The sequence below is a fragment of the Anolis sagrei genome, chromosome 4 (assembly GCF_037176765.1).
Source record: "Anolis sagrei isolate rAnoSag1 chromosome 4, rAnoSag1.mat, whole genome shotgun sequence".
In the NCBI taxonomy this organism is placed as follows: domain Eukaryota; kingdom Metazoa; phylum Chordata; class Lepidosauria; order Squamata; family Dactyloidae; genus Anolis; species Anolis sagrei.
In genome coordinates, this window is record NC_090024.1 from 125,667,318 (window position 1) to 125,679,468 (window position 12,151).

Genomic DNA, 12,151 nt, shown 5'->3' on the forward strand with positions numbered 1-12,151 from the left:
TTTCACACAATATTTATTTGATAATAGTGTTATCAGAAAAAAAAATTCACTGGTAGAATTTTATGCTGCCATAATCATCATATGATCAACAATATTTTACAAAATCCCAAACAAAAGCCAAATGCTTGTAATAATAATAATAATTATAATTATAATTATTATTACTATTATTTATACCCCACCACCATCTTTGAACCGGGTTATCTGAGGTCCCTTCCACATAGCTGTATAAAATAATAATAATAATAATAATAATAATACTTTATTTATACCCCGCCACCATCTCCCCAAGGGGACTCGGAGTGGCTTACATGACGCCAAGCCCGACAACACATCAATAAAACAAAACAAAACAAAAAGCAAAAACAAAACAATTAATATAACTCACATGTAATATAACTCACACATAAGGATTTAAAAACCTATGGCCGGGCCAAATGTAATAATTTAATTTTTTTTAAATTGCTGGGCATGAACAGAGGTAGGATGTATCAGATAGGAGGGTTTTAAAAGAAATGAAGGGAGAGCAACCTAACAAGTAGTTAAAGTGCTTCTGATGACATTTTTAATAACAGAAGGATTGAAATAACCCTTAGATTGCATATGAGTAAGGATAAATTCAGAAGATAGCTAAATAACAATGACATTGATAGAAAATGCAGTAAAGACTTGAAGGATGGATCAGAAAGAATTAAACCCCTTCCTTAAAATATGTCTGGTTTAGGCAGCATTCTCAACAAGTTTGTCGCAAACAGTCTTGGTTTCTGCCATGAATTAAACACCAATGTATGTACCTTTATACGAAGGAGCAGGAGGTGCAGCTGCTACTTTTCTGATTTTAGGAGTCACTGTATTATCAGAAACTAGTGTACTTATGGGATGATCTGTGTAATCCAAATGATGCCCTCTATCTTCTGGGTGGTCCCACTGCTTTCTTATCCGTTCTTTCAGCTTTTCCAGTTTAGCATCATGCTGATGTTGCTTCAAAATATCTAGTCTGTGGGCACTGGAGGTACTGGCAGAAGAAGCTGAAGACTCTACCAACGGTAAATTTTTTAGTTCAGTTTCCTGAGTAATACTCAAAGACATTTTGATGTAGTCATCTCCTCGGGATCCTTCAGTCCTTTCCTCCTCTGATCTTGTAGGAGTTACAGATTTTACAAAAACATCTGAAGATTGCAAGGCATCAATTGCTGGTCGGTCATTCAAGTATCGAACAATAGTTTCCTCTGAAGAGGACAGGCTTCTGAAATCTCGGCTCTGCAAATCTGATTCGCTTTTTTCATAGTCCATATAACTTGCTCCTTCATCCTTATTTCCAGCTTCTTTATGCTTCAGATACCTAGCTTCCAGTTGGCAAGAGGTTTCATAAGATGGGCCCCACTGAGTATGTCTAATAGAAACAAATTAAAATCTATATAAATAAAATGTAATGCTTGTTTGTGGGATTGACAGAACTCAAAAACCACTGGATGAATTGACACCAAATTTGGACACAAGACACCCAACAACCCAATGTATGTCCTTCACTCAAAAAATGGATTTTGTCATTTAGGAGTTGTAGTTGCTGGGATTTATAGTTCACCTACAATCAAAGAGCATTCTGAACCCCACCAACAATGGAATTCAACCAAACTTGGCACACAGTTCTCCCATGACCAACAGATGGGCATTGATCTTGAATTTTGGAGTTGTAGTACACCTACATCCAGAGAGCACTATGGACTCAAACAATGATGGATCTAGACCTAACTTGGCACGAATATTCCATATGCCCAACTAAGAACACAGATGGAGCTTGGGGGAAATAGACCTTGACATTTGGGAGTTGTAGTTACTGTGATTTATAGTTCCCCTACACTCAGAGAGCATTCTGAACCCCATGAACGATAGAATCGGGGCAAACTTCCCACACAGAACCCCCATGACCAACAGAAAATACTTAAGGCCATCCAGTCCAACTCCCTTCACCAGGGCAAGAAAACGTAATCAAATACTATTTACCCACAAGCATAAAGAAATTACATATATTAGAAACCAACACTTTCTCATTACTTTATTTTCCAGATCACCAGACTGGGCCACAGCAACGCGTGGCAGGGGATGGCTAGTCTATATAAATAAAAATGTAATGTTCGTTTGTGGGATTAACAGAACTCAAAAACCACTGGACGAATTGACACCAAATTTGGACACAAGACACCTAACAACCCAATTTATGTCCTTCACTCCAGGAGAAAAGTGGGATATAGATAAATAAATAAATCTTAAGGCTGGCAAAAGATATTCTCCTGAAGCCCAATCCTACCATTTCATAAAGTACTAAAGAACTAAGTGTTGGAAAAAGTTTTAATGAAAAATACATACACTTTTATTACTATGCAGTCAAGGAAAAAGAGTTTAATTTCATGACATATATCCTGTACTCAATCCCAATGCTCTCCGACAGGATATAACCAAACTATAATAATATTAAGCAAACCAATTATCTCCCTTCCTTTCATTTTCTCCTCCCCCCCCCCCCCCACACACTTCCAATTCCACAGCAACAGTTTGTTCAAGGGAAGATTCCTTTAAAACTCCTTTCTTTATCTCAAGATTCAAACAAGAGTTATTATAGAAAGAAGAAGGGTTTTTAGTTAACCTATGACTAGCAAGCATGATCTTATTTTCTCCTCTAAATGAAAGCTGGAAATTCTTTGAGAATTATTTTAGATCAAAGGGTAGAAAATAACATTTTTTAAAAGATCAATAACTTTAAGCCAGAGACTTTCTTTCCACTAACCTGAAAGAAGCCAGGGGCTCACGGAATTCAACATGTGCACATTTTTTCACATTGCTATCCAATGTGGTAGCACGAAGAGGACTACGTGAGGACTTCTTTTGACTGGAAATCCTGTAGCCTGAAGCAGAAAGAAAGAAAGAAATCCTCTCAGTATCACTGGAAGGTTCAAATTAGCACTCAAGAGTAGCAGCTATTATAAATGAACTGTTTTTAACACACCTAAGAAGCAAATTCACACTTTCTGAAATATGTGGGAAGACAATCAGAATATTACACCATACTTTAAAAATCTACAATATATTAGAAATGTCAAATATAATATATTTATTTCAAATTAGTTATTTTTAAGGTTAACTGAAACCATGTTTTAGTCAGAGTTTTGGTTCTCTGGACAATATTTATTTATTTATTTAGTGTCAAAAAACATTGCATAAATAAGTATAAAACTGACAAAATATAAAGGCAGCTAAATATCCTTTGACCAAAAATGGGCAAAATTAATAATTAACAAAATTAATAATAAGCAAGCTGTAATAGTAGTCAAGGGGAACAGATTCCCCTGTGAAAACATTTCTTGTATCGGATAAATTTATCTTCAACAAACATTTTCTTACTTTTAATGGTCCAGAATAAAATTATTCTAAAGTATTTATAAATGCAGCAGCAATGAAAGGTCAATTTCAATTGGTATTTTTTTCATTCCATCAGTTCAATTATAAAGCTTGATATCTTCATAGGAAATAGTTTTGAACAGTTAAAAATGCTACACATCTAAAAGGCAGAACAATATGTACTATTCCTAAGAACGTGTTTACACTTTCTCCTTGATAGTTTTTTAATATAATTTAATTAAAGAGTTATAGTGTTAGTTTAAAAGTTAAACCAGCAATTAACTGGTGGTTTAACTTTTAAACTAACTCCAGTTAAATGCTGGTTTAACTAATGGGGTTAAACTATGGAGGAAGATAGCCATAACCAGTGAACCAATCATTGGAAAGTCCTCACTGTTTATGCCACAGAAGACAACTGGTAAATCCAGGGACCAGTTCTGCCCACTTTCCAGACACATCATATGCTGCACATCGTGTACTTGTATCACTGAATTTTAGTGTCAAACCAAGAAAACCCCATTAAATTAAGCATTATGTAGCAAGTTCCAGAAGTCATAAAGAGCAAATAAAATGTTTGTTTTAAATAAAGTTTCAAGTTTTGATGTTGATATGTTGGAAGTGCCAGTTTAGGTATCACAGGAACTCATTGGCAAAATCTAAACAAGATATGAAAGCACAATGTCTGTGGACCTCCAGGCATTTTGGACTTTAGCCATTGGACAAGCTAGCTATGGCTTCTGGGAGTTGGAGTCCCAAACACCGGGAGAGCCACAGGTGTTTAAAGTTTCTTGCGGAGCCACTGCTAAGGCTCACTCATTGCCCAACAGAACTGGATGGTTTTAATTTAATTGTGACTTAATTTCATTTTATCTATGAGCATCCTGGAGTTAATTTCTATGGTCAAACAGCAGTATAAAAAGACATGCACATATAAATCATAAGCATTTTATTAAAACACGTCTCTCAGACAATTCTCAGACAAACCATCACCACAAAGAACAGGAACATGTGGATCCTATCATACCGTTATTTGCTATACTAAGGCTGATGGGGGATATGTTTCAACATATGATTGGCTGCAAATTCACCCCCCCCCCCAAGCCATTTGAAGAATGGCCAGTAATGAGTGTTAATCCAGCAAAATGTAAGGCTATCAGAAGTCTTAGAAAAGGAGACAACAATGAAGAAAACTCCTACCATGCACCATGAGCTCCTACCATGTACGACAAAACTTGACAGAAGCTCTGTCCCAATGAATCAAATCAGTCCATCTCCCCAGCACTCAAAGTGTGTCCTATATGCAAAAGGTATCCTAATTCAGAGTGCTTAGTACCATAAACTCATTCGTGAGCAGCCCTCATAACCTCACATCTTAAATCAAGAAATAGCTTCCTAAGATATACAGAGACACTCACAGGAACAGCTTAGCAAGCAAGAGTCCAAAAGTAGCAGGCTAAAACCCAAAACCTCAATCAGTGACTGATACCGAATGAGAAACTCCATCCTGGGAACACAAAAGACTGGGAGACTTGGAAGGAACTGAACAGACTGTACTCTGGCACCATGAGGTGCAAAGCCAAACTAAAGAAATGGGCCTTCAAAGTGGAGTCCAGAACATACGAGTGTGACGAAGAGCAAACCACAAACCACTTACTACAATGTGGTTTGAGCCCTGCCACATGTACAATGGAGGACCTTCTTACAGCGACACCAGAGGCAATCGAAGTGGCCAGCTTCTGGTCAAAGGAAATTTAGTATAATGCCAAGTTTTTAACTTTGTTTGTGGTTTTTCTGTACATTATAACTATATTCTCAATTAGCTTCTAACAAGATAAAAAAAAATAACCTCACACATACCTTTCCTACTTATTTTTCTGGTAGTACTGACAGATGGCTTCCTGCTATCCATGACAGACTCCAATACAGCTGTGCTGGTAGGTGTTACTTCCAATTTGTTTGCAATATGTTGCAGCTAGAGTTTTGATGCACATGAGAAATACTATATTACAATCTTTATCACATACATTAACAAAACAGAACACAAATTTACACATTGGGTGAGTTTATTACAGGATGACTAAACCCATGTAAACTGAAGCTGGATTTATATCATTACACCTACCAATAATTTTAGAGTTTGCATCCATTCAAAGTAAGATTTTATTAGAAAAATCTCTTGCACAACTAATTTTTTTAAATTAAAAATGTTTAAAAATGTTTTTAAAAATTAAAAAAAATGTTCCAATATTTGGTCCTCTTTAACAATATACAATAGGCATAAAATACTGGAATGTAATGGATAAATTTTAAGCATACCTTACAAGATAAAAGACTAACTAGCTTTGGATCGTGGGTTTGTTTGTTTGTTTGTTTGTTTGTTTTTTTGCTGAGTGCTCAGAAGATGAGGCAGGGGATGCTGGGACAAATTCAGAGGGCCCAGAGGAGGATAAAAGTAGCCTGAAGAGTTGTTTTGGAATCTCCTGGCAGTTCCCACGAGACTGGAGAAAGCGATATCAGTTCTCATGAGAATTTGCCAGAAGTGTAGGCTGAGAGACATGTGGGAGACAAATGTTTGTCCAGGTCAAGATGCTTGGAACTTTGGAGGCAGAGGATGCAACAAATATAGACTTGCTTTTCCCAGAAGTTTGGAGATAAGGAGAAGAGAAGCGGGTGTGTGAGGAATGATGTTATTGGAGGGGCTGAGGCCTTTAAAGTGGTTTCTGCTGGTACAATCCTTTGTGAGAGCAACGTTGTATTCAGCTGAACAGCTCTTGGTTCTTGGTCCTGCATTTTTGGAATCCATGTATTCAAGTTTATAAGTTTGTTCCTGTTTCTACTTCATGTGTGGAATAAGTTGCCTGCCTTGAATTTATGCTATATTGTTTATGGATATCTGTGGACTGACTCGAGACTGAATTCGAAAGGCTTTTGGACTCATCTAGGCTATCTTGGAAATACCCCCCTCCAAAAGAGTGGATCTTGAAAAAGTTATAATTTTGGGGAAGCAGCTTCCCCCACCCCAATCTCCCAGTTAGCATGTCCTCTAGATTAAGGGAGAAACAGTGCAAGAAACTTTGATTCCTCTTTTTAGATTTGCTTTTTATATATTTTTCTCTAAATAAACTTTTACTTACTGGATTATCTGGACAGAGTGTGGTTTGTGATAAAAGCTCAATGCTCTAGTGCAGTGTTTCTCAACCTGGGGGTCGGGAGGGGTTGTCAGTATTTTCTGATGGCTGTGGGGGTTCCATGTGGGAAGTTTAGCCCAATTCTGTCATTGGTGGAGTTCAGAATGCTCTTTGATTATAGGTGAACTATAAATCCCAGCAAGTACAACTCCCAAATGTCAAGGTCTATCTTCCCCAAACCCCACCAGTGTCCACATTTGGGCATGTTGAGTATTCGTGCCAAGTTTGGTCCAGATGCATTTGTGCTCTCTGGATGTAGGTGAACTACAACTCCAAAACCCAAGATCAATGCCCACCAAACTTTTCTAGTATTTTCTGTTGGTCATGGGAGCTCTGTGTCCCAGGTTTAGTTCAATTCCATCTTTGGTGGAGTTCAGAATGCCCTTTGAACTATAAATCCCAGCAACTACAACTCCCAAATGACAAAATCAATCCTCCCCTCAACCCCACCAGTATTCAAATTTGGGTGTATCGAGTATTTGTTTCAAATGAATGAAAATATATCCTGCATATCGGATATTTACAAGATGATTCATAATAGCAGCAAAATTACAGCTGTGAAGTAGCAAAGAAAATAATGTTATGGTTGGGGGTCACCACAACATAAGGAATTGTTTTAAGGAGTCACGGCATTAGGAAGGTTGAGAACCACTGCTCTAGTGCAACAATTTGTATGTGTCTGGGAGAAGGGATAGAGAGTAAATTAATTTGGGTATTTAATTTTAGAGAGTTTCATGTAAATAATATAAAATGTGGTAGATATTTTTTTTTCATTTTTTGACTATTTATACTTATATCACATATCAAAATAAAAAAAGAACTAGAAAAAAAGTACTGGATTGAATGCAGGTTCTGTTTGTTTTCAAATATAGCACTGATAATTGAATACTTACTGTTGCCTTGGTTTGTGAAAAAGCATCCCCTGCTGTGGTTAAGTCTGTGTGAAGAATTCAAAACAACCACCTGTTAGTTCAGTTATTCTGTGACCAATATTCTTTACAGCTCAACAACATCTCTGAACTGGTCTCCATGCAATAATGTACAGATTTTTAGTCTGCATACACAATTTTTTTAAAAAAACTACCCTATTTACCTAAATCTAATCCTCACCTTTTTGGGCTAAATTACCTTGCCAAAATGAGGGTGGGCATTAGATTTGCATCGTGTAGTCATCTTAGTGCTGAGCCAAAACAAAAGCTACTTCAGAAGCATCTGGAGCTCCTCTTTGAGGGATACCATCTCTAATTTAATAGTTGTGACTCAATGAAATGAAATCCTGGAATTTGTAGTTTGTTTGGTGAGGTATCAGCATTTTCTGGCAGAGAAGACTCAAATCCTTGTAAAACTACAGCCCCAAAGATTTCATAGCATTGAATCAAAGCAGTTAAGGTAGATGCATTCTACAGCATAGATGTACACCATGGTTTCTTTTCTATTTCTGGAAGCTTTGATGTACTAATACGTTTTTTAAAAAAGAAGGAATTCTAAGCAGGCAGCAATTGTAATGGCCATATTACAAAGAAGGCACTTTTGACCATTTTTTGCACATTATGTTCGGCAGCAAATACTTTTTGGTTTCAGGGTTCTGAAAATGGAGGTGCACATTTGATTCAATGGCACATTAGACTTGATTAAATGCGGGCATTAAAAGGCATTTTCTGGTATTTATATGGATAAAGTTATCCTTTCTAAATCACTGAAATAAAATTTACTAAATAGAAATATGACAGCTTATAACTAATAGCACTTACTTATAATTAAGAAGTTATCAGGAAATTACAATGATCTTTTGCAAGACGGTCACTATAGCTTTGATTTTAAATAACTTATTTTCAACTACCTATAAGATAACTGTAACCCAGTTTCTGATAAACATGTAGTTTCCATTTTAAAACATAGGAATGTTTTTGGCAAATATAACTGCCTTGTATAAGTCTTTTATAATTTGGTCTTTATTTTAAAAATTACAAACAAATGCAGATTAATAGAGCCTGATTAAGCCAATATGTGGTTATACAGAACTGTGCTGGCTCAAATTATATAATCTCAGAATGAAGAAGGAATGCCATAAATACTAATGTATGAGTCAAACTTATGTAGAATTCGAGGGCAGGCTGTGAAAAAACTCCAGAAAAAAAAACTCCAGAAGGGACCAATTTTTCTACTTAGGCATTCAAAAAGAAATATATCACAGGAGGGAAACACTCTCCGACAAACACCTCTTTCCTGTTTTCTCAATGCGATGACTTTGGGAAGGGGGAGCCAAGTTTGGGGAAGCTTTCCAGTTGCTAATGACTGTCTTTGCTTCTCTCTCCCACTTTATTCCATCTGAACGGCCATGTGGCATTCTGGAGGGAGGGTGTGGGCAACCATGTAATAATAATAATAATAATAATAATAATAATAATAATAATAAAACTTTATTTACACCCCACCACCATCTCCCCAAGGGGACTCGGGGCGGCTTACATGAGGCCACGCTCATCAATAAAATATACACAACATAACAGAAAAACATAACAGAAAATCAAAAAATAAAATAACCTAAAATACAAAACCAATGTATATAAGCGACGCAACAATACATAGTCAAAACATTACGACATTTCAATTACGACATTAAAAATGATCACCATGGGCAGGGCCAAATTCAAGGATTCAGATTTTAAAAACACTGTGAGATAGGGCAGTGTAAAATATCAGGGAGGGGCTCCAGGAGATGAGGTAGGATTTAATTGCACAACAACAGAGTAAAGTGCTACTGAGGGCATTTTATGCAGAGTTTGGGCAGAGATTATCAAGTAATCAATCACTGAAGACACATTGGAATAGCCAAGTTTTCAGGCTCTTTCTGAAGATTGCCAGAGCGGGGATTTGACTAATATCTCTGGGGAGCAAATTCCAGAGCCGAGGGGCCACTATAGAGAAGGCCCTCTTCCTCGTCCCCACCAGTCGCATTTGCGATGGAGGCAGGAGCAAGAGGAGGGCCTCTCCAGAAGATTGAAGAGATTGTGTGGGTTCGTAGAAGGAAATGCGGTCGCGCAGGTAGGTGGGTCCCAAACCGTTCAGGGCTTTGTAGGTAAGAACCTATACCTTGAATTGGGACCGGAAAATAAGACTTGTAATAGCTGACCAGTGATAGAGGATCAACTACTATCAACTACTCTCCCTTACCCCAATCCCATCTGTAATTAGCCAGTGGTGAGCAAGCATGGGTCAACCGCTTCCTCCACCATTGTCCTACTTTTACAATCAATGTGGGCAAGAGTGGCATACCAGACTGCCATGTGCAGCTGAAGTAGGTACTCTTGGGGACTTTCCAGGTGTCTTCCAGTAGCCCTGCATGATAATTGTCATTATGATCTGTAGGATATATAGGTTATAATCCTCACTTCTCTGCTCTGACCTTCTGTCAGCTACTATCTGGCTATGCAAGATGGGTGGTAGGTTAGGAGGGATGAAGTAATATACTTGACATCTAGGGGAAAACTTGAAAAGAGGGGTTGAAGCAGATTCTTATCAATGTTTCTGTACATTTCAGAAGCCCCTCTCTTATTTTTGTTCAAATTTTAAATATTGCCTATTGCTGTCTGATCTTTTTGTCCTGAAGTAGCAGACAATTATGTTACTGAACAGATTTGGAAACCATTGTTCCATGTACAGCAACTAGAAGCCAAAACCACATGGAGCCAAATTTTAAAGAGCTGCATTTACTGTATTTTTTAAAAAAGCTATAATAAAATAAATCCAAACCTCCAATTGAATCCTGATTCTGAGAGGACCTTGGATTTTGTAAAGGCACCTCAATAGGTTTGTTGCTCCACATCTTGTCACTTCACCTTTAAAACAAGAACAGAAATCTAATGAAGCAAGAGTATCCAAGAACGTGCAACAAGTAAAGAGTATAATGTTGCCCTAATAGAAAAGGCTAGATCAAGATTCCCCCAAATCTGCCCAAACTCTTAAGATTATGTTACATGTCCTACCACTCTGTGTGGCTATGCTGGTGGGTACATATGACAGGCCTTAGCTATGGCATCTTTAGATGATGGAATAAGAGGCACACATATCAAATCTGCAGATGGACCCATATGAAGCAGAGTAATACCTCAAAGAAACAGAATAAAAATTCGAAATGACCTTAATAAGTCAAAATGCTGGGACAAAATTAACAGATATTTATTTCAACCAGAATAATTGTAAGGTACTACAATCATCCCTCTACTTCTACAAGGTTTACGCACACAGTTTTGATTACTTGTGAGCTTGTGCGGCCAGGCCCTGCCTCCCAAATTTGAAGCTGCTGCATGGACATTCCCACAGTAAGCTCTGTCCTCAGGAGGTAAACAGGAGAGCTATTAGGGAGGTAGCCATACCATGTGTTTCTCTTCGATCTGATTTCTCCCTTCCATTTCCAGGAGATAGAGTCAGGTGTGAAATGCATGAAGTGGAGTAGTCCCACATGCCACTTCACTTGCCCTGTGGATGTATCCCATCTTCTTCCTCCTATGGTCCATGAAAGTTTGTTTCACTCAGCAAAGGAAGAGAGATACAGGGGGTAGGGACAGAAACATGTAGCACTCATAAAGAAGCGGATGAATCAGATATGCTAGGTGACATTGCGGGTGTTCACTGAGTTGATTCCGCCTTCTCTTCCAGTCTGCATGTTTTTCTGTTCCCTTTGATATCTCCATTCCTTTGCCCAGGTGAAACTGACACTCAGAACATGCAGGAAAGGGATTGGGGATCCACAGGGCAAGTGAATTAGCGCTCATGGGGCTGGAGCATTCGTCCCTGAATAAAGTCAAGAAGCAAAGTTATTTTGAAGAGTGGGATTGGAGTTCTGTGAAAGGTTCCTGCTTTTCATAACCTAAATCTGTATTTTAAACTGTTTTGAGGGTATTTGTTGTAATGTTTATCTATGTTTTAGTTAATTATGTCTTACTGACTATTCTGTTATATTTTTTATCTCAATGCTTAATCCTTCATGGTAAACTCACTTTTATTATTGTGCTCTGTCGTGTATTTTGATACATTTTGTACTTACTTAGGCATTGAATGACTGCCTTCTTATGTGTAAACTGCCCTTAGTCCCCTTTGGGGGAGAGAGTGGTACAGAAATAAAGATCATTATTATTACTATTATTATTATTATTATTATTATTATTATTATTATCCTTAAACAGGGCTTGGTTTCCCGATACCCTCACAGAATGTCTTTGCTACTAGAGGTTGTGTATCCCTTAGCCAAAATACTTGGAACCAGAGGTATTTTGGATTTTTTTTTCGTGTCAGGAGTGACCTGAGAAACTGCAAGTCGCTTCTGGTGTGAGAGAATTGGCCATCTGCAAGGACGTTGCCCAGGGGACGCCCGGATTATTTGATGTTTTATCATCCTTGTGGGAGGCTTCTCTCATGTCCCCGCATGAGGAGCTGGAGCTGATAAAGGGAGCTCATCCGCCTCTCCCCGGATTCGAACCTGCGACCTATCGGTCTTCAGTCCTGCCGGCACAGGGGTTTAACCCACTGCGCCACCGGGGGCTCCTATTTTGGATGTATTTATATTA

The 12,151-nt window shown here is 37.9% G+C and overlaps 1 protein-coding gene across 7 annotated transcripts in view; it reads right to left on the reverse strand.

Moving 5' to 3' along the window:
• CEP350 (centrosomal protein 350) overlaps positions 1 to 12,151 on the reverse strand; it is a 104,190-nt gene that overhangs the window by 78,618 nt on the left and 13,421 nt on the right. For all 7 annotated transcript variants that reach the window (XM_067467638.1, XM_067467639.1, XM_060774454.2 and 4 more), the window contains 5 exons: positions 10,338 to 10,423; positions 7,478 to 7,521; positions 5,254 to 5,368; positions 2,786 to 2,903; positions 795 to 1,393 (listed from right to left, as the gene is read on the reverse strand). In XM_067467638.1, the coding sequence (XP_067323739.1) occupies positions 795 to 1,393; positions 2,786 to 2,903; positions 5,254 to 5,368; positions 7,478 to 7,521; positions 10,338 to 10,410 (949 nt within the window). In that variant the 5' untranslated portion in view covers positions 10,411 to 10,423. The remainder of the gene's footprint in view (positions 1 to 794; positions 1,394 to 2,785; positions 2,904 to 5,253; positions 5,369 to 7,477; positions 7,522 to 10,337; positions 10,424 to 12,151) is intronic.